The sequence below is a fragment of the Tauraco erythrolophus genome, chromosome 6, assembly GCF_009769465.1.
Source record: "Tauraco erythrolophus isolate bTauEry1 chromosome 6, bTauEry1.pri, whole genome shotgun sequence".
In the NCBI taxonomy this organism is placed as follows: domain Eukaryota; kingdom Metazoa; phylum Chordata; class Aves; order Musophagiformes; family Musophagidae; genus Tauraco; species Tauraco erythrolophus.
In genome coordinates this window covers 64491891-64514971 of record NC_141470.1, presented here as the reverse complement: position 1 = coordinate 64514971, position 23081 = coordinate 64491891, and the positions used below count along the sequence as shown (strand labels likewise).

Sequence of the window (23081 nt, the reverse complement as noted above, 5' to 3'; positions counted from 1 at the left end):
GCTGTCCGCCACTTAGAAAATAGAAAATATAGATTTTATTTTCTGAATAATTTCTTTTTAGGTATTATGTTCCTTCTTTTACTTTCTGTTAAAAATTATGTGCGTGTCTGTGAGACAGATTCTGTTAATGCTAATGGAGCTCATCCTTGAGAAGAGGTCATTCAAATCTGATGGATCCCATCTGGATGAGGATGATTCTCTAGGGTGTAATTTTCCTCAGCTATTTGAAACCCTTTCAGAAGTACTCCAAAGCAATCAGGTTCTATAATTTGCAAAATGATGGCAGGAGGAAAGAGCCAGGAAGATTGTTGCTGGGATCATACATTAGGAAGTAGTATCACAGGACTAATAGCCTAAATTAATGCAAGGAGAGCCTTGACTCAAGACTTTTTGTCTTCTCCATCAGCTGGACACCTGCATTTCTCCCAAGTGAATGCTACAAAGGGAGAATGGATGATGGTAGCACATCTTACCATTTGGGGCAGGGGAAGGTTGAAACTAGAGAAACGATGAAAAGGTACATGCAGAAGACATTATCCTTGGTCCACAGTTTCCCAGCTCACTCATGTCAAATGGAAAATTGCACAGCAATCTGCAAACAAGAGAAAATCCCACAAATGCATGTCTTACAGGTAGAAATAAACCTACAACAGGATTGAGCAGGCTTTACACATTTAATACCTTAAATTATCTTACCACACAACATAGCCTATGCTATTAAGTTCAAGTGTTGCAACTATGGGTTGTGCCATAGTCCTTTCAAAGTCGCTCCTCTCTCCCTCACCAGGTGGAACGGATTGGATGTACACTCAGCTCGATAAACAATGGCTTTAATATTTCAGTTCACACTGAGAATTTGCTGTCTTTATCCATCTTTCAACATTATATTGCATTTAAATGATGACAGGGTGTCTCTTCTAATGCACACTTTTGGTTCCTGTCAATGCTAACAGAAGGTATGCGCAGACACCAGTGGAAGAGTAGACTAGAGTTTCTCTTGAGGTGAACAACTGTTTATAATTAGAGTTGTGGGTATGAAGGAGAACCCAGCTAGCAAGCAGTCGCTCTTCCAAAAAGCTTGGTAAACTCACAAAGCTCAGGAGCTTAATCTCTGAACCAGAGTGCTTGTTATCTAATACACGCCAGCTGTTGTGTACTCAGTAGCCATGACATCTGTAATAGAGCTGAAGAGCCTGTCTATATTGGTTGGCACCTTTACCCACCAACTGAACTTGATTCTTCTTTCATTGCTCACATTTACCTGCTTTAAATCATTAACCAGTTGCTTAGGGTTTGATCATCCCTTTAACCATACTTTATAATAGAGAGCTTGTGCTGCTTTTCTCATTAAGCGTATTTTAAGGATGTAGGTTTCAGCAGGTCTAGTTTTTGCCTTGCTAATAAGAGAAAGGTATCAACCAAAATAATTTCCTCTGATTCCTTGTATAGACTTAAAACTGACCTACAAGTAAAATCTCTTGAATTGTGTTTCAGCTGAAAATACCATCACACTTCTGATAAGCACGGTAAAGAATTATATACAGGTCTCTGTTAACTGCTGTGAATGAATTGATACAGGTGATTATAGAAGACAGAATATAACTGTAAGCAAGTGTGCACGTGTTCATTGTAACTGTGGAAGAATGCATGTTCTCAGGGATCGGTTTCAGCTGTGCTGTAGTCAGTGTCATTCTTTTAAGACAGCAGAGGACAGATATTGGCCCAACTTAAGAAAAGAATCTACTTCTTGGGTGAGTGCTGTGACTTCAAGCCTACTGCTTGACGTTATCCTCACCACCAGAAGCAGCGCAGAGTAACAGCTGCTGTGTAGAGTGGAGCGTGATCTCTTCATTTTAGGCATATCACGGACAAAACTACTATTTTAGGCCTTGTAAGGGGTTAGAGGGAAGGCTGTCTTGTTCCTGGATCCCAAATGAGTTTGCTTAGGAGGTAAGTGCTGAGCTGTCCTCCTAAGATAAGACCATTTCTGGACATGGAAGAACTTAGGTCTGTGGGTTGTTTTACTGGTTACAACTTAGGTGCTTATAGCTCCCTGGTAACGGAATTAGATTGGACATCTAAAGTTGATACTGTGGACAAAACTGGGTCTGAAGGCTACCATAGACTTAAGTTACCTATCAGCAAAATGATGTGGATCTAAGATTTTGAACTGTCCTAAGACAGTCCTCAGCAGCTGTAATACTTAGTGTCAAAATCCAGATAATGGTCTCATAAATAAAACCATGTTTTTAAAGAAATGCCTGTTCAAATTTTGTTAAATTACATTATAGTAATTTCTCACCTGAAATTAATTTTACTGATGGATTGATTTATTTTTTTCCCCTAGAATGGCACTAAGAAGTTCTGGGATTTTATGAGGACACATGACAGGTAACAGATGGAATCACGTTATTTCCTTTTGTCTTTATGTTGTATTTGATACTGTACTTTCCTCCATCGGTCAAACTTTGTTGATGTGGAGTCACTTTGTTTTCCTCCAATTTCCTCTTCAATTCTTACTACCTGTGTAATACTTGCAGATAGCTCTCTGCTATTTTAGACAGAATTAGCAGAAAATTTAAAGTCTCCTGATGGTTTATTATGTTTTCAGTCAATTTTTTCTGTGCTTGACTTTTTCGATATTAGAGTTTTGGCACATGATGTATTGTACACGTTAATGATTACCTAGAAGATGGAACTGGAAGTTTGGATTGTATTAAATTTTCTTTTCTGAGTGTGAATATATCACCTGAAGGAAGGACTCTGCCCCCACATATTTAAACTTGTTGTTATTTGTGCCGTTAAATGGTCTAGTGCCAAGTATGTGACAACATGCTCTCACCTGTGAATATACAATCCCAGGTATTGTCCTAATATAAAGACTGTTAAAAAGTAATCTGAAGTTATGGTCATGCTGTTTAATTTTTTTCACTGGCAATTACTTGGAATAAGGTAGATATTCTGTTTTATGTTTGAGCAAATCCTAGTATTATGCTGACTTTTTCTTGTTTTAATCCTTTCCATTCGTGCTATATCAAGATGTTTCAGGCGAAGCTTAATTCAAGTAACTTTACAAATGCCTGAAACCTCTGAGGCTCTCCATTCTGTACACCAAAACCCTCTCCTAAGTGCATGGGGAGAAGTGGATGGCCAGCAACTTTGTATTTCTCCTATCAGGGAAGAAAAGCAGTTAACTCCTGACTTCAAAGATGAGTTCATGCAAAATTATAACATATAGGGTATATATAAACAGAACCAGTCTCAGAGTTATTAAATACTAAAATATTCATATGTCTTTTTTTAAACTATGAATATTTAATCTAGTCACTGAAAATTCAGGTGCGAGAAGATAAAAATAAAAAGCAAAGGTAACAACTTTTCTCTAGAAATAGCTTTTCTAAATCTATTAAATGTAAAAAACAATGTAGCAAAATAGCAATGGCAAAAGAAATTGTGACATATAACCAGAACCATGTTGAGAGATGTGAAATAAGTAGGTAAAATCAATTGCATTTTTGGAAATTCTCCCCTACTGGAATCCTCTAAATCCCTTAGAGTGAGTCTTTTTTTTTTTGTAGATACCTGGGATGGACATAAAGTGATAGCAACAATTTCTATCAATATAAGGATTGTGAAGGTAGAAGTTCCAGGAAGGAACTTTTATGGGAAAATAATTAGATAGATTAAAATTGCCAGTACTGCTTGAGAATGAGGACAGAAAAGGGAGTGATATTTCAAGAGTGAACTTCACACTTGCTTTTGGAATTTGCCTGGAAGACAGTTCAGTCTTTGCACTTTGTCTGTCCATATGGGCATGTGCCTGGATTTATGATCGCAGATACAAAGGCTGAAATGATAATTGATTGCCAGAAATTTAATATATGCCCTGTACTTTCAAGCAACTTTCAGCCTCAAGTCACAGTGCTGAGAACATGACTTCCAGATGAATAATTTGTATTCTTAATTTTGTTTAAACTTCAGATTATCGCTCTGTGATAATGTGTGAATATATGCAACTAACTGAGTGGGGTAAATATTAAAGGATCGGTTTTCCATGAACTTCTTGAGAACAGTATTTCTGAAGGACTTTTGTGGACATTTTTTAAATAGTTGAGAACATAACTGTATAAAAAGGCTACGGCCACATGTCGTGCCAGTCATCTCTGGTCACATAACATTTGTTAGCTTCAGATGTACAACAGCTGCCATCCTGACTTATTAGTGACTACTGTTGAACTGGAGAATGTCTAATGCTCTTTCACAAGGACGTTCAGTGCAACTTCTGACACCAAAGAAAATAACGTGAACTTTCTCTGTAGAAAATCCATGGTTTTACATAAATTATAGTTGTGAATATGGAGCCAATTATTATCAGATAAATGAGTCAGGTTCAAAATTCCTTATAATGCATTAAAGCCCTGCATTTTACTGTATAGGACAGCTGTGTTGCTAGTTATATGGAAAATTCACATTGTCTGGTTGCTGAAGATTATAGAGGACTTCATACTTAGGGGGCTTTTAGAGTTTCATTAATCTTAATGAAGGATAAAATCTTGAAGAAGAGGACGGGCTTCTGGGACACGTGTCCCATTGGTCAGGATTTCCTGGTGCGTATATCTTCTTCAGGAAGATTGTAGATGTTTTCCATAATTAAGATCCCTTTTCCATAATACTTTGTCTTAAGTATTCAAAATTTATTTTACTTTTGAAATTGCTATAACAATGTTAAATGCTCCAAGTTTTTTTAATAAGGCTGTTTACCTACATTAAACGTACACATTGGAATGCCAGATCTGTGAAGTACGCATATATGTATATTATATATTTACACATAATTTATATGTACAATTAATTTAATGATGCTGAATAAAAAACCCCAAATGAACTGTGATAATCGTATAAAACAAGACATCGACTCTAACTCATGTCTTTATCTGTCATCCTCTTTCAGCAGCACAAGTAAACACATGCTTAAGATTGACTTCCTTGCTGTATGCCAGTGAACTGAGAGCTTGTGTGCTGGGTTCCTTTGGGACCCCGGTGTTCTCTCTTGTTTCAGAGGAGATCAATGTAAGCCAATATTCAATAGATTTGTGTCAGAATATAGACTTGATACAGGAAAATATTTAGCAAGAGAGATGAAGTTATTATTGTATAAACTTATCCTTTTCAACTGTTCAGATGAGCAGCTGATTGAATTATACAAAGACAAAAACATGAGGACTGCAGTAGTCATTTCGGTTGCTTTAAGTGTGAGTCACCCTTTAAAATCTCACACTATATTGCAGTAGGACAAGATCATTTAACCATATGCAAGCTGGAATAATACTAGCACAAGCTGAAATAGCAGAATTTTTATTAGATATTATTATTTTTTCTTTTATTTTTTCTTAGTTATTACAGATCTGGGCTTGAGTCTACAGTGCTTGGCTCCTGAGATTTCTTAAGATCAAGACCATTCAAGATCAAGAAGTAGGGTATCAGTCCTGGAGTCACCTCTGCTTTACATAGTTTGTAATTTATGCTGAACAAATCATTGCTTACTCTCAATCCCTCCATGCCACTTGAAAAAAAGAAAAAAAAGGTGCAAAATTAGTACTGTTCACACAATAAACTGTTACCGAGGCAGACCTTCAAAACTTGTGCTGTCAAAAGTCAGTTGAGTGTCAGTATAGACAAAATATGCAGCATTTCCTGCAATATTGCAGTTTAAATTGTAACAGAAGGAAGATCTGGGACACAAAGACATATCCACAGAGAGTAGTTAAGTCCTGGAACGCTTTGCCCAGAGAGGCTGAGGAACCTCCATCCTTGGAGAAATTCAAACCTTGACAGAGCTCTGAGAAATCAGACCTAACTTAGAAGTTAGCTCTTATAACCTGAAGGTTTCTATGGTTTTATAAGTAGATTAAATGCTTAATGAATGCTACAGTTCCCATCTGACAACTGTCAAAAATTTTTAAACTGGTCAAGAAATGTGTCAACTTGTAAGCCATTTATATGGCTTATATTGTGCTTATAAGCACAAATACAAACTGGGCACAGAGTGGGTTGAGAGTAGCCCTGAAGAGAAGGATTTGGGGGTGTTTATAGATGAGAAGCTCTACATGAGCCGGCGGTGCGCTCATGCGGCCCAGAAGGCCAACCGCATCCTGGGATGTATCAAGAGAAGCATGGTCAGCAGGTCAAGGGAGGTGATTCTCCCCCTCTACTCTGCTCTTGTGAGACCCCACCTCGAATACTGTGTCCAGTTCTGGTGTCCCCACCATAAGAGAGACATAGATTTGTTGGAGTGTGTTCAGAGGAGGGCCACAAAGATGGTCCAGGGGCTGGAGCACCTCTGCTATGAGGACAGGTTGCGGGAGCTGGGATTGTTCAGCCTTGAAAAGAGAAGACTTTGGGGGGACCTAATAGCTGCCTTCCAATACCTGAAGGGAACCTACAGGAAGGCTGGGGAGGGACTTTACAAGAGTGTCCACTGATAGGACAAGGGGAAATGGATTTAAGTTGAAGGAGAACAGATTTTGATTAGATCTTAGGAAGAAATTCTTCAGTACGAGGGTGGTAAGACTTTGGAATAAATTGCCCAGAGAAGTTGTGGATGCCCTCTCCCTGGAGGTGTTCAAGGCCAGGTTGGACGGAGCCTTGAGTAGCCTGATCTAGTTGAGAGGCGTCCCTGCCCATGACAGGGAGGTTGGATTAGATGATCTCTGAGGTCCCTTCCAGCCTATGCCATTCTATGATTCTATGATGATTCTATGATTTTCCTATTGGAAAATAATGCTTTTACTGTCGTTCTTGTTCTGTGGAGTTACATTAAAGTTAATCTTCTTTGAAACATGCAGATGAACATTAGCAGAACTCATTGCAAGGTTTTATTACATCATTAGAAACAACACTGAAGATTACTAAAAATGAAGAAAAAAATCCTTCATTCTCTCTTTTTGATTGTAATTATTTAACAAGTTTATTGAGATGGTGCTCCATAAATGTTACATAATTCTGACCTGTTATGTTAGGCAATAACACACAGTAAAAGATGCTTTCTGCAGTTATTTTATGCAGTGTTTGCTTTTCTAACTAGTTTTCTTTCCCTCTGTATATTCAGCTAATGTGTTTGCTCATTATTAAACATATCCTTGTGAAAATCAAATGGAGTTCAAGAGATGAAAGTTTAAATGCAGAGTGTATTTCAAGATGCTTCTTAGGCTTCCATCTATCAGAACTAGTTAGCAATTTGTGGTGGTGTGATGTGCAGGGGTCGGAGTTTGTCATGGTTTAGCCCCAGGTGGCAACTAATCACCATGCAGATGCTCGCTCATTCCTTCCCTCTCCCCCACCCCTCTCCGGTGGGATGGAGAGGAGAAAATATAACAAAAGGCTTGAGGGTTGAGATAAGAACAGGGAGGGATCGCCCACCAACCATGGTCATGGGCAAAACAGACTCGACTTGGGGACAAAGTTTAGTTCCTTACCAGTTACATTCAGAGAGGATAAAGATAAACAAAGCCAGATCCTAAAAACACCTTCCCGCCACTCCTCCCTTCTTCCCAGCTCTATCTCCTCCCCGGGGGGGCGGAGAATGGGAGTTGCAAGTCAGTTCGTCACCCTGTTTGTGCTTCTCCTTCCTCCTCAGAGGGAGGACTCCTCACACTCTTCCCCTGCTCCAGTATGGAGTCCCTGTCATGGGAGACAGTTCTCCACAAACTTCTCTGATGTGAGTCCTTCCTGCAGAATCCAGTCCTTACCCATCAGACTGTTCCAGCGTGGGCTTTTACTATGAAGTCACAGCTTCTTGTGGTGCAGCCACTCTCTCCGGCTTGGGGTCCTCCATGGACTGCAGGTGCTCCACCCTTAATCTCTCCAGCAGCATGAGGTCCTTTCCCATGGGAAGTCCTCTATGAATTCCTTTGGGTGCAGCCACCTGCCACAGCCTGTGGTCCTCCACAGGGTGCAGGTGGATCTCTGCTCCATTGTTAGTCTCCATGGGCTGCAGGGGGGCCGCCTGCCATCTCACCGTGGGCTGCAGGGAAATCTCAGCTCTGGCACACCTCCTCCTGTTCCATCTTCACTGGCCTGGTGTCTGCCTAGTGGTTTCTCTCACATCTCTCTCCTTTCTCCGACAAACCTTGGTGGTCCTGCAGGAACACACTCCGCCCAGCGGGTGCTCCAGGAGCGAGGCACTTCCAAGCACTCCAAGCCCTACGGCTGTAGCTGCCACCAGTTGAGTGGCAGCAACCCAATGCGGGCAGCCACCCATGCTGGAGGCTGGGGACAGGCTTCCCCCCTCCCCACCCTCGCGTCCCCCCTCTCTCAGCTGCAGGTCCTGCATGGTGCCATTTCTTTTTTCCTCTTCTTAAATTTATGTTTATTCACAGAGGTGCTGATGGGCTCAGCCCTGGCCAGGGGCAGGTCTGGCCTGGCCAAAGGTGGGTCTGACTTCGAGCCGAGGAAGCTCCTAGCAGCTCCTTACAGGGGTTATTCCTGTAGCCCCTCTGCCATTACCAAAAGCCCACCACAGTAACCCACCACAGAGCTATTAATGTTTTTTAAGGTCACTGCTTTTAAAAATAAAAAACTTGACCAGGAGGACATTTTCCTTCTGCAAATTTATGGTGGTTTTCTGTCAGAAATTGAAGTGTACCAAATACTGCAAAGTAATCAGTGATGCCTGCAACAAAAAATTATTCTCTAAAACCAGACTCACATTCCAGTTATATTATTCTCCCTCATCCTAATTTTGCTATTTTTAGTACAGTAAGAGCCTGAAATGTAATACTTAAGTTTTACATTCATCTACTTTATAAAGCAATAGACCAAGTTTGTTTCAGGTTTCAGCAGCTCCCCTTAAACAGATTGAAAGCTTTTAAAAGACATAATTTGAGAACAGATGAAGGTCAGTGTACAGTCATGTGCTTGCTTTTGTGCTTTGAGTAATAATGTTTGAGAACAGGATCACAACCATACCTTTTGCTAGTTGACAAGAAAGACAGCTTTGAAATTGCATTCTGAATGGATATAAAGGAAAATTATGGCTACTTCTCTTTTAAAAGTATGAAAAACTCACTGTAAAGTACACTACGTTTAAAAAAATGAGGAGCCCAAATTGCGTGCAAGATTGCTGTGTGAGTTCCTCTTAACCCTGAAAATATCATGTGACAAGGAAAAGGCATTAGGACCAAAAAACGTACAACTCTGCATGTGCATTGTACCCTTGTTAACGCTGTGTTTTTAACTGCAGAAACGTGGCACAGTGGCTCAGTAATAGCTCCTGACTTAAAAATTCTTAATGGAAAAAACTTTTAAGTCTTTTCTAATCTCTCTAAAAGGAGGAGGAAATACTATTCATGCCCTATAAAACTGGCTTCTTTTAAGATAAGAGATTAATTTATTTCACATTTAAAACCAATTAATTCCTAATTGAATTTAACTGTTTGTTCAGAAAAGAGGCTTTATACTTTATCTGTTACAAAGAAAACTGAAAAGCGTAGTTTCCCATCAGGAGGGAGTTTGCAGGGTGAAGGAAACCAAGGCAATCTGCACCTCAGCGTGTTGTCTCCTTCAGGTACCAGCACTGGGGGTAAACAGAAAGAGGTTCTGGAGGCAAATTAAAAATGTACATGACTCGGAACAGGAAGACGAATATACTGAACCGGTCACTGTGTGCTGTGAAATCACCTGGCCCAGAGCTGCCTTCTGCGTGCCGCTGAGGTTGGGGAGCACGGCTGTGCAGGGGGTAGCAAAGAATGATGCTGACCAACAGCTGCGGTGGGAGCCTGCTGCAGCCCTGGCCCTGGCCACGAGAGCCGGCCAGGTGATGGGTCACTAGACCCACACGAATGGCCTGGAGGAGCCAGGGTTGCTATTCTGGCTCCGTGGCTGTAGCCGGCAGCTATGGAGACAGAGTGGAAGTCATATGCTTTGACCACATTATAGGAGTGGATTAGATTCCTTCTCCTATTTCATATGCCTGATCATTTGGGCTTTATGGAAACTTAATCCCATATGTATTTTTCTGGTTTATTTCCTAGTGTATTGTAAGACACCATGAAATTCAACTCACATGCTTCCTTTGTGCAAGAATTATCCCATAGCTTTAAAATGGGTAAAATACAGCTTTTTAACACCTTTATAGGTAAAAAGAGAAATCTTTCTTCGGTGGTGTGTGCCTTTTATGTGTGATGATGTGCTGTTGTGCTGTAAACCCTGTCTGTCTTTGCAATGTTTGCTCCAGGGTGTCAATGGTGTGGAATTTTCACGGTTATCTGCAAAGATAGTGCAGAAGATAATGCACTGTTTAAAATACACTGGATGTAGTTCAACAAACAACAAAACTGATGAAAAGTTTAGGGAAATAATAGCTGAGAGAAGGTAATGATGGCTGGGCATGTTCATGCGAAGGACAAAACTGAAGAGAAAAATTACTACTTATCACAAAAATGTAAAGGAATGTAATAAAGCAGGCTGCAGTCATTTTAATTTCATCAGTAATCAATGGCAGAACAAGAAATAGTGTCTCATGTGGAAAGTATTTTTAAAATTAAACACTAGGAAACTGGTTTTACCAATAGGCAATAAGACAATCTAGGAAGGCATGTTTTGTAATCACTGTCATTGAAAACACTCAGGTCTAGACTTGATATCTGTCTATCAAGGATGCTATCAGGATAATGATATTTTTCCTGCTATTAGAAGGAAAAAATGTAGTAGCCTATTAGTTTCCTTCAGCCCAAGTAATTACAAGATTTGTTTGCATATGATATTTGTAAATAAAATGCACTCAATGCTTGCATATTTTTGTTTTTGGTTTTGGGGTTTTTTTAAGTGAAGACTTGACAGATCCTCTGCTTATGTGCCAGGAATTCTGCAGGCGTTATTTACTATCTTTTAAGACGTCTTACGTCTTGTTACCTTAGGATGTGATCTAAATAAAATCATAGCAACGAGGCAAAAATAAATGTGTTTGATGCTGTAAAGTTATCAGAGAAATGCATAAAATCAAAACCCACATTTTCAGATTCTTTTAAAATATGTGATGTGAAAGTACCATATAGCATATAAACTCAGCTCTGCTGTATCACTGAAATAGGGTAAAATGACAATAAAATCTTTATCGAGGGTATTGCTTCATTGGGAAGTTAAATATTTGCCTGATTTTAAGAACAGGATCCATAAAGATTCTTAAAACTAAGCAGGTACACAGGAGTTTTGGCTAATTAGTCAAAAGTTTCTAAATACAGGTTTCTGATAGCCAGATGAGAGGCATCTAGTTTTTACAACTTCAGGAATTTTGGTTTTTAGTGTTTACAGTAGTATGCAAAGTAAATGGGTATTTTTATTCTCTTATAGTCACTGAAATCAAGAAGAGCCTTCCCTCTGCTTCCAGGTGGTTTTGAATTAAACCTGTTCTGCCTGACGAGTGCCACAGTTTTACATGATCTAGAGACCATGGTCATGACCTGCATTTGGGATTGGTAAAAATAATCTTAGGAAAGCTAGGAAGTGTCCTATAAGCTGCGTGCCTGTACTTTTAGAATTTTATCTGAAAATATCTCATGAAAAAGAGGAAACTGTTGAAACCATTATTTTCAAAATCGGGAAATTAGGTAAATTGTGAACAACTGATTTAGTCTATGTTTCTCACTCATGGTGGTGAGACTGTACATTCACACCTGGTAAAAAGATTGTGCTACTCACTTCATATTTGGGTTTTGGTAGGTAAGAAACAAAGTTGCTTGCTTGTCCTTTACCTAGGAGGGGACACTCCAGCTTTGTGAACTGTCCTTGCAACCTGATACTGTTTTAAAACTTTGAGTTTTGCCATTTCAGAATGAAGTCATACTTATGCCTTTGAGATGGATTATTTATTGGTCCTATTATGCGATAACATTTATAAGCGGCAGTTTCACAAATAATTGGGAATTGGAACAAAAGCCCATCAGGCTCTGACATCTGCTGCACATAATGCCCACAGAGCTTTATTTAATCAAATAAGTTAGAATAAAACCTGAATTTATTTATTAAAATATTTTGATGAAAGAATCCCATTGAGATGCAATGTGTCATTTCCAAGGGTATCCTGGGATACAGGCCAAAATATGACACTTAAAGAATGTTATTGAGAGCAATGTGCTTTGATGTCTCATTTATTTTGCAGTTGAATTTACTTTCTATTTTTTTTCTTTGTTATATGAAAACAGGGTGCTGGGAGTATTGTTTATTCCAAAGAAGTTGTCGTGCCTCATATTGTCTAGTTGGGTACAAATTACTACTTTACAAGTAGATAGAGATTATGTTTTAAAAGTGCATGTATATGGATTTGTTAGAACTTCTTAATTCGTTCTTCCACCAGTCTGACGATTAACCAAACATATGCTTCCTGCTTTATGGTGTTATGAACAACTTCCTGCTGCAGTTCAGTTTACTGAAACCAAACTTCCTTTTGATTTTTTCCAAAGTAATATTTATTTTCCTAAGCATACATGTCTCACCACTTTATTCTGGTTTTACTTAGCATTAAATATTTAAGTCGTATTGGAGAAAGCATTCAAATTTCATCGGAATACAGAAGTCTTCTAGACGTCTCTAATTATCTTTTGCGAAATCCACTTTATCTGTGATTAGTATGAAAGGCTGAGTGTTTTTGTCAGGAGCTTATGCTTTGCTTTTGTAATAGGCTGCATTTTAAGCAGCCAATTGGATTGGTGTTGGCCTTTGAAAAATGTAAAATGCTTTGAAGGAGGACTTAAATGAACCAGTAAAGATTGTGCAAGCACACACATTTAATCTCAGGACTATCTGCATTATAGTTAAAGCTCTGGGAAACTAAAGGAATTGCACTGGAGAATAATCAAAGGGTACAGCTTTATTACGTGTCTCTTCTGAAAACGAAGGGACCGTTTTCTCTGGCTTAAAATACTAGGTGCTGCTCTGATAAAAGGAAGAAGATAGCACTTTAGCTACCACATTAGAAGTTTTCAGGGATGTGTCCAACTGTGAAATGGATGGTTAATTTGAATACAGATGTAACACAGGGGCCACATGCAATTCTTTCTCATGGTCACCAAAAATAATTTTGAAATAACTTAAGATGAAGTAGGCCCTCCTGAGGGATGTATCTTCCCAAAGAATTGCTTGTGACTGTTAGCTCTCAAACAAGTTTGGGTTTTTTTGGTTATCACTTCAAAATTGAAAGTGCAATCATTTCTGATTTCAGTAAGAAAACACTTGTTCACTAGCATGCTTAATCTTCATCTGCAGTGTTTCTCAAACACAGTATTTTAAAAAGACTAGGTGGCATTACAGTCTTGACACAGAAAACAACATGAAAAATCAGTTCGTCAACACTGATGAACAAAGAAAGCCAAATTCATATAACTTCAAGAAGAAAAATTTATACTTTAAAGCTAAAATAATTACAGGATATCTAAATTACTTTTTTTTTTTCCCTAGCTAACTTTCTGTCTAGTATGATTCATAAGTATTGACATTTGCTTCTTTATGAGCCATATAGACAAAAATATTACATGTATATTTTATATTCATGTGCTTTCCAGCTGAGATGAATATATCTCTCCCAAATATTTCTGTGGTTGCACACTACATTTATTTTCTTCTGATTATATCAAAGAGATTTTTAATACCAAAATATCTGTTGAGAGTCAAAGAGACTCTCTAAATTACTTGCTTTTATTCCTGTATGCCATTTTTGTCTTTCTTTTTCGGAATCTGCCATTCTTTTTTCTTTGTCTTCTTCAAGAGTGGTAACTGAAATACCACAGGCTCTGATAGTAGTGTGGAGGTTTTGGTGTTTTGTTCACTGTTTTTTTTCAAATCAAATAACATAATTTAAAGTCTCTACTGTGGAGCTGAGATTATCATTTGTAAGCAGCACAAACAATATCGTAGACTTTCAACTAAAGTTGACATAATTTTTAGCCTTTAAAGGTAGATGGAAGTGAGGGAGGTTACTAGCTGAGAAGCCCTGGCTTCTAATGTGAACGTCAGTCGTCTTTAAGGTGCTTTATCTTCCATTGTTCAATTCTGATTAGAATTTGTGTGTGACACACACATACCCATGCTAGACATCTACCCAAGGGGATCCTGAGTTGCTCTTACAATGATTAAAGAAAGGTCAGTTTCTTTGCCTGTATTATCTCATCACTTACTTAGCATACTATAGTATTAGTAGAAGATTATCTTTAAAAATCCTTATCTCCAGCCTTGAGAGTCTTACTTCATTCACAGACAGACAAGAGGATCTTGTCCTTTTCCTTGCTATTATTATACTGGGATTTAATTTTTTTTTTTACTTTTTGCAAATTCACATTTGTAAAGTATGCATTGAGGTCACATCTAGGAATAATGAAAGGCTGAATCAATCTTTATTTGTTAAAAGATTCTACAAGTTTGTCTCATGAAAAGCAATTAGTAAGTGTTAGCAGTTGCTTGTGGATTAACTGTAGCCCAGGTCAACAACTGACAAATCATCAAGATAGAAGGTTACTAAATCGATGACTACAAGGTGAAAAAAAACCTACAACAAAAAGCAAAAAAACCTCTTCAGACAAAAAAAACCAACAACCAACCAAACAAAAAACAAACCCTCAAAAAAAAACCCAAAACACCCAGCCTCTACCCCTTCAAGTATTGGAGCTCTAGAAGTACGTGTTCTTGTAGCTTTGGCAAAGCTCATTTGCTGCTCTTAATTACTGGGATATGTTTCAAAAGAATTAACTTTCTGTCCCTCCATGTGTGTGTTTACACATTTTAACAGGATGTCAGTTTTCATCTGTCCCCTACCTCATCACTGCTATGGTCAAATACTGTGTTTTTTACATTGCTCCTAGAAACACCACCTTCCTTTCCTAGGTTTGAGTGCGTGAGTTGTAGTAGTATTTCTATATAAATGTCTGCTCTGCTGGAATGTCATAAAGCACCAGTCACTGTGAATTCAATAAATAGAGAGCTGTGCTGGGTTGAGGGAAGGAAGAAATTTGGAAATAGTTTTCTAGGGCAATGGCACACAATGGAGTCATTTTCTAAACTCTCGTAAGAGGTGTTTTCCACTGCAAAGATTGTATTCAGGTGGATATCACCTGTTCAATGACAGTCTTAAAGGTGGAGGAGAAATTAAGATTCTGGACTCCTAATTTCCACACATTGACTTAGACATTTTAGGGAAGCCAAATATCTGTTAGAGAATCCTAATACTTACCTACTTCAGTCAGGGTTTTCTTTGAAGTTTAAATGGTTAAACGCCACATGAAATCCTTGACTGAACAGTTGAAATCCCATTAAGAAAATGTTTTGTTAGATGCCAAGACCAGGCACACTTTAACTGCAAGCTTGAGTAGGATAAAAGCTTAAGTACAAGTTAGCTGGTCTTTGTAGGTATGTCTTGCTGACATTATAGGTACATATCTTTCTTAAAATATTTTGAAGCTACCCTAATTGTTGCTATATTTGTAGAAAGAACACTATCCTACGTTGTTGCACAGTAACCTGTTTACATGCATGCTTTCTTTGGGAAGAAGTCTCCTGTAATTAGAGTAGCGATTTATTCTGTGTATAAAGTGAGCAGGAGCTACTGCAGGGGAAGCTGAGGAGGAGTTAGGCTGAAGCTTGAGCAGGTCTGTGGTCTTCACCAGGCCTGGAAGACACTGTACAAACCGGTGTCTTCTCTTAATATGTTGTCTTTCTGTTCGGTTACAGTCTCTAAAGCAGCCACTGACAGATGCAGTGCAGAGGAACCGAGTCTTCTTCATTGGTCTGAGGTGACTTAGGTCAGAAGCAAATTACAGCTTTTCAGTGACACATAGAGCACATTTTGAAGTGTTTTCTTCTCAGGCGCCTCTTGCCTAGAGTGGTGGTGAGCCCACTGGCAGTGGGAGGTACCAAACGTGATACCTGCTGTGCGCCCGCTGAGTGCCAGGCGCAGGTCTGTGGCTCAGCGGCATTGCCTTTGCATTGATGACCTCTCCTTTTACACCAGCGATTTCCCAGACTGTCAGCTGCTGGAGGAATAGCCAGCAAAGATGCACAACTGCGGAACATGGTAGAAAGTAGTCATCTGCCACCCAAAATGGAAAGGTTGGCCAGTCTAAGATGAAACAGTTTCACTTCTGCAGGCACGTTGTAGCTCATTTTTGAGGTATAGAGGCAAGTTTTGGATCCATTGTGATCCTTTTACATCTGAATGTTCTTTTTCCTTTTAAAAAATAACGAAAAGGTAGTCTCGTGCTCCCCTCTGGGACATGGGCACATGAAGCCTGTCGCTAGGTTAGAACCTTTGATGTCCATTTCAGATTAAATTCTTGTCTAGGATTCCTGCCTTTTTAGGAAATTTGGCTGGGCTTTTTTTTTTCTCTTCTAGTGGTTCTGCGTGATTTTTCTCTGATAACACACAGCTTTGGCTTTGTTTATCTTCTGTGTCTTTTATTTGTGGATATGTTCCCAAAAGTCATTGTGAATGTTTTAATTTTTTTATTTTATATGCTTACTCTTTATTGATCGCTTTAAACATTATAGATGCATATATAAAATTCTAAAATAGGATCGGTTGTAATATTTTAAAGGGAATTGCCTTGAAACATCAAAGACCCGTGTAATATCTTGTACTGTGATGCCACTGAAAGATATATTTGCAACTCTGCTTTTGTAGTAGTCCTTTTTGGTAGCCAGTATCATCTGTAAAAATAGCAATTTCAACGTAATTTTGTATTGAATTCTTTGTATGATGATCTAAAACTCCAGAATATAAATACTTTTCTTATCTATAGGCCAGACCAAACAACTAAACCCACATATTTGGGTTGTTGCAGCAATAAGGAAACCCACTGAAAGCAGTAGCTCAGGGGATCCTCCTCTTAGATCAGTTGAACAGCGTTGCCCTAACTTTCTGTAATACTCACATAACAGTCCTGGATGTAGCTTCAAATGGGTTTTTGGAAGTTACAAACCTACTAACCTATGAAAATATTTTATGTTATATTGGTTTTTTTGGAATACTTTACATTAGCGATGGGTGATAGGACAAGAGGAAATGGATATAAGCTTAGTCAGGGGAGGTTCAGGTTGGATGTTAGAAAGAATTTCTTCTCTGAAAGGGTTGTCAGCCACTGGAATAGGCTGCCCAGGGAGGTGGTTGAGTCCCCATCCCTGGATGTGTTTAAGAAAAGGGTGGATGAACTACTTAGGGATATGGTTTAATGGGGGATTAGGGACGGTTGGACTGGATGATTTCTAAGGTCTTTTCCAACCTAGAAATTCTATGAAATTCTATGAATAAGAAATACCAAATGGCATTTGTCATGTCACACTCCTCCTAAGAAGGTGTAATTCTGAATTTTCTCCTCCATGACTCTCTAGTTCTGACAAGAAATATTAGAACTTGTGTGTTGTGGTTTGATAAAAAATGTAAATTTATGTTCAAAATTGTTTGTCAGTCTCTCAGAAAATTAGAAGTAATTAAATAGAAAGTTCTACAGATTTGTGCCATTTCTGTACCCTCTCATCTCAAGATGGTGTGAGAAGCAGACAATTGCAATAACTTGCTGCTACTCCTTTCCAGCTTAATTTGATCTTGTTCCTTAATTCTGACAGATTGTTTTTAATTTTCCCATCTGTTCCATAAAAATCTCAAGTGATTGACTCTTAAGAAAAAATAATGTCTAATAGCTGAGCCATTTTTAATGAGTTGTTATGAGTTATTTAATGAGATGTGCTGAAGAAGGCAAGCCAAGCGGAAGATTGGGCCTGGGGTTGTGGGTGTAAAGAAAGGTGAAGGGCAGCCATGTGCTTTAGGAAGTCTCTCCTCTTCAACCTCAGCTTTAGACTGCTACTGTCTGCAGTTTCAGGCACTGCACATCCTCAGACCCATGGTCAAAAAACAAAAGTTCAGTAGCAGTAATTCCTTTTCCCCTTTTATTTAGTGCAGTTTCTGCCCTCAGACAGTCCTGCTTTGGGGAGAGGCACAGTCATCCAAAGGAAAAAAAAAGATCAAAGAATAATACTTAAGTGAACTTAAAAACATTGGAAGCTGTGGTTTTACTTCATGTCTTCTAGCAGCCTACGCCATAACTCCAAGATTCTGGTGTTAGGTCAGAAGGAACCCCCATGCCTGTAAATGGAGTGAATGTTCTCTTCCAGCCTCTCTGAAGGCTAAAACGTTTGCTTTACAACTGCCTGCAGATAACATCTCCTGGGGCAGGAAGTCATCAATATGCAGCACGGGTCTTTGAGAATAGCAGCCATGAATGTAAATATTGACATCTGGACTTCTCACTTCTGTTTTGGTTTTTATATATTATTATAATAAACATTAACATTATTTTTAATAATCATCAAATAGCAGTTTCTCTGGCAGCTTGAGACTTCATTATTAAATCAACTAGTGAAAATAAATATATAGCTCTTTTACAAGGAAAGTTGAAAGTTTGACTCAACTCTGCAAAGATGCCATTGTTGGTCTAATCTATTGTAGAATTCATAGAATAATGAATTAACTTTCCTATTGCATACAGTGAGGCATAACAAATGAGAGAATGCTGCCATGGTAGTGAGCAAAATATACACTTGTTTTTGCAGGTTTTAATAGCCTACCAGCTAAGGAGAGAGACTTTTGTCTGTTTTTTTTCAAACTAGTAGCTAGGTGAAAAAGACAGCAGGGAACATCATTACTCCACACTTACAGAGCATCTCCAAATACTCAGCCTATCAGGTTTCCCTGTGACATATATTTCCAACAACCGAGGAGGACAGGGGAGAGATGAAAATGTGACTTTTAAACTATTGAATGTAAGAGCAGTTAAAAATGCTTCTGGTTTGAACGTGTACAAAATTAGAGCTGGATGGTGTCTGTTTTAAGGCCCAAGCTCAGCAAGTAGCCACGGATAAGAGATTCTCTCTGCTTATACAGAAGTCTCTGGCTCTGAACGAGACTATTTTTTTTTTTTTTCTTGCTATTACCATCTAGTAGCAATGTTCCTAGAGTTGGACTTTTTTTTTCCATTGAGGAGAAGGAATTGATTGGTGGCTTACTTTGTCTGTGTAGCAGGAGAAAAAAGTGACTTAATTTTGAGTAAAATTCTCATGGGCTTTGAGAACATGACCCATTATCTATCCCTCCTGATGGATTTTGGACAAGGATCTTCTTGCCTTGTGGCTTTAGTAATAAATCTTCTATGTATTTATGTAGTTAAAATTAAATTCCCAAGATGTAAGTTTAATAGTGGTGCATTAATCCTTCATAAAGCATTGATCTTTTGTTTTTTATCTTCTTCCTTAGTGTGTCAATCCTGATCTTTAACACTTCTCGGCAGTGCTTTGTTGTGGTGAAGCAGTTCCGCCCAGGTAATCCTCTTTTTTTAGATTTACTTTTGCTCACTAGTGAAGCAAGCTTTTAAGGGTTTAGCAGTTAAAAGTTGGTGCATCTGTGGTGATAAAATCTTTGTTCTATGTTCTGTTTCTTTGTATGACAGCCCACCCTTTTCAGTTGGTCAGAATTTCTAACCAGGGAAATTTCCATTACAGATGAAACGAATGATCAGGGTAGCCTTACATTCTGCTTTTGGGCTACTCATTGTCCTCTTTTGGATGAAATTACAAACAGCTCTATAATGATCATGCAATAGATTGCTTTTATTTTCTTGACCTATCTAGTATTTAGTAGGCAGCTTCTGTGCAGAAGCACAACGTTAAGTTTTTTCTCTTTGGTCTTAAATATTCTTCTTTTCTTTGATGTGTTATTATGTGTTGTATACTTGGGAATTTAAAATGAGAGAAATTCAGAACTGTATGCTTTTTCATCAATACGTGGACAGCTTCATTTTACCAGTTATTATTATGAATTTAGGTTAATGTACTGTATTTTTTTTCCTGGGTTTTTGTATTGGATATTTTAATTTAAAGCAATATTTACTTTTTGGAAGTTAAAAATGAAATACATATTCTCTGCATGTTAATTAAAAAAAATCACAAGATATTTCACTGGCTGTTGCTAAGAGACCATTTCAAGACCGTTCATGGTAGACTTCATAGGACACTTTCTAGGGTGGTGTCATGCTGTCCTTTCTTACTGACAGTGATTGACAGGCTCCTCAGTGTTGTGCAGCACTGTTATTCTGACAGTGCATGCTTCTCATGAAGCGCTGTATTGACTATTATAAAGTGTTTGTTTATTTGTTTATCCATAATCCAGTGTCTTTTATTTGCCAGCCAAATAAAATGGCTCATATAGCTGTTGCAGTCGTTGAGGCAATCTTAGGTAGAAACCTTCATATATGTGCATATGTATCTAAGTACTGAACAGTGACATGTTCATTACATCATCTCAGTGGAAGCGTAAAATATACCTCAAAAGACTGGACTATTCTTGGAGTTAAACTGTTCCAGAGGCTGGAGCTGCTCAGAAACCTGGCCTTAAGTCAGTTCAGTGATCTCAACCATGCCCTGACATTACTCTCATCACCATACTTAAATTTCCATTTTGTGGTTATTGTCTGCCTTAGTGCCTGTTCCGCAAAATAAAATTAAGGCCAGGACTTTTCTCATTGCCAGCTCCTATCAGGGTCCCACCGGGAAGGCGGTAGCTGGTTGCTTGTTAGCAAACACCTGCTGCTCACTCACCAGGCACGTCCGCTGCACGCGTGCTGGTTGACATATGTGCTTGCCTTTGCTTAGGGCGTGGTGTCACAATCAGGTTTTCCCATTGAAGCCTGCGCTGCTTGTAAAGGCAGTCATCCCTCCCTGTACATACATTCCCACCCCATTCCCTTTGGCAGCACCAGCGTTATGCAGCCGCAGCAGAGGTTTTACATAGCTGCAAACTGATAATTTTGAGGATTAGACAGTTTATCTGACTGGCCTGGATAAGTTCATGCTGGCTTGAGAGATGGCAGGAGCACACAGCCGCAGTGGGGCAGACAGGACCGTATTTTTCAGTGTACTGTGGACTTAGATCGTCTTGAGTGAATCATTTGGAAGGAGCAAAAAGAAAAAGTTGCACATATATCTCAGTAGTTTCCATATTAGTTCTTCCTTACCCATGACTGATTGGACAAGGTCTTGGGCAGCGCTCATTTTGGTAGTCAATTGACTGCACGTTTTCAAATATAATAAAATAACACGTTCCTTAGAAAGGCTGGGGTTGGTACCTATGAACGAACATGTGCCCTGTTTTTTTCACTGTAAGTATAATGACCTTTCAATGGATTGTGATGTTTGGTTTTTGCATTGACTTGAAATAAACAGTATCAAAGATTTGAATCACAGGCCATGTTCTGTTTCAGGAGGTACAAAACACTGGTGCAATCAAAGAAAAATCAGAAGTTTAAAGAAAAGCTTGCATGTTCTCCAGTCAGCTAAACCCCACTAACCCCTCTGTCCGTGCTGTTGTTTTCTTCTCTTTAGGGGTAGTAAGCAAGTTCCTGTAATGACTCATCTAACAAGGCTGCTTTGAATAACAATTATGGTCTTACTTGATGAGTTTGGTTGAACCATCTATCCTTTAACCCAGCTTTGCAGAAATGAAGGCAAGCACATCAGTTCTACTGGAGCTTCCGCTCTGAGACTTCTTACAGCTGAGTGGCTCCAGGGTACTTAGTCAAGATATTTAATGAGCACTAGATGGTTGTTAGAGTCCTCACTGTACTGCTGCTCATCGCATGTGTCCATGTGATGATGGAGGAGACTGCCCAGTGGTGATGACTAGCAGTGGCAGTTTGTGACCAAAGTAGCATAAGCCATTGGAAGACAAGAGAGCAATCAGACACGGGACTAGTGGATGGGTGGCTGAGTTCTTGCATCTAGTTTCTGCTCTCCGAACTCTTTGTGCAATGGCAATAAGCTGACAACATGCAATGAGGATGAGGAAGAGGAGAGTTCACAGCTTTCCCTTCAAAGAGCAGGCCCTAGCCAATAGGCCACAGACTGCTTTTCCATCTGGTACTTGATCTCCCTCGGTACATCACTTGTGCAGTGCATTTTGCACCTTCAAGAGAGGCGTGGGGGACTGCTCTGTTCCCTGATGTTAGCAGGCTGCTTGGTTTTCTAGGCTTTGCTTATCTGTCAGAGATGAATTGAATGTGAACCTTTCTGAGCCTGCTGATAATGAATTCAGACTGTGATTCCCTGGAAAATGCTCTAGTTTTTGGACTCTTACAAAAGTGTCTGGTGCTGATTCTTTTCTTCCTTATCTGCAGAGAGAAGCTGTTAGTGTGCTTTGAGTGTTGGCTGGCTTTGCTCTGAAGAGAACTGCTGGGTTGGGTCCTTTCGGGAATGTAGGTTTTGATCTTCGTGGAGCCCAGTTGTGCTGAGGGAGAAGGAGAACGGCAGGTGCCTGTCAGAATGACAGGATGGGTTTCAGGGATTCAAGAGACTTGTAACAGAGAGTTACTTTAATCACAGTTTTGTGTTTCTGTACCCATACTCTTACCTGCGTCCTGTTTTGGCACCCAAGTTCTTTACTAGCGTGTACGTGTTGTTCCTTTTTGTGTTTACTGATACATATAAGTCAATACTGAAAAAGCAATACAGTCTAAAGGGTATTTGCCTCGTCTCACGAACATCCTGGAGGTAGTTGTCATTTATGATTTTAGAAGCTTCTAGGAGTTCTTGGAATGATGACAATAGACACCCTTCAAGGATCTGTCCTTCAGACTCTACCCGGAATATTCTTTTTTGCCACCTTCTTGCTGCATTTTAAAAAGAAAACTGAGCTCTAGTCATGTTTTTCAACTAAGAAATGGAAGCTCCATTCCTTAAATGTTGGAATCTCAAAGACCTAGATGTACCTACTGCAAACAGCTTTGGAAGATTTAAGTTCTGGAGGAAGATTAATTTTGGGGCAAACTTCTGCACTTTTTCTTTCTTTTTAGACTGATCTAGACATCTCCCTTTCAGGTGCTAATCTTGCTATACTGCTCTTCTGAGGCAAGATGCGTTCTAGAAGGAGTCTAGGCACAGACTTCTGGGGTATAGACTCCTCCCCAGAGACCAAATGCTTGAGAAGTTACTGTGGTACTTTACTTTTACATGGCAACATTTCTGTAGGGACCTTGTTGTATATCACAGTTTTAAGA

General features: G+C 39.1%; 1 protein-coding gene across 1 annotated transcript in view; it reads left to right on the top strand.

Annotated features, from left to right (window-relative positions):
- Positions 1-23081, top strand: part of NUDT14 (nudix hydrolase 14) — a 62992-nt gene that overhangs the window by 26010 nt on the left and 13901 nt on the right. The window contains exons 2-3 of the mRNA XM_086613914.1: positions 2348-2391; positions 19289-19353. Of these exons, the coding sequence (XP_086470040.1) occupies positions 2348-2391; positions 19289-19353 (109 nt within the window). The remainder of the gene's footprint in view (positions 1-2347; positions 2392-19288; positions 19354-23081) is intronic.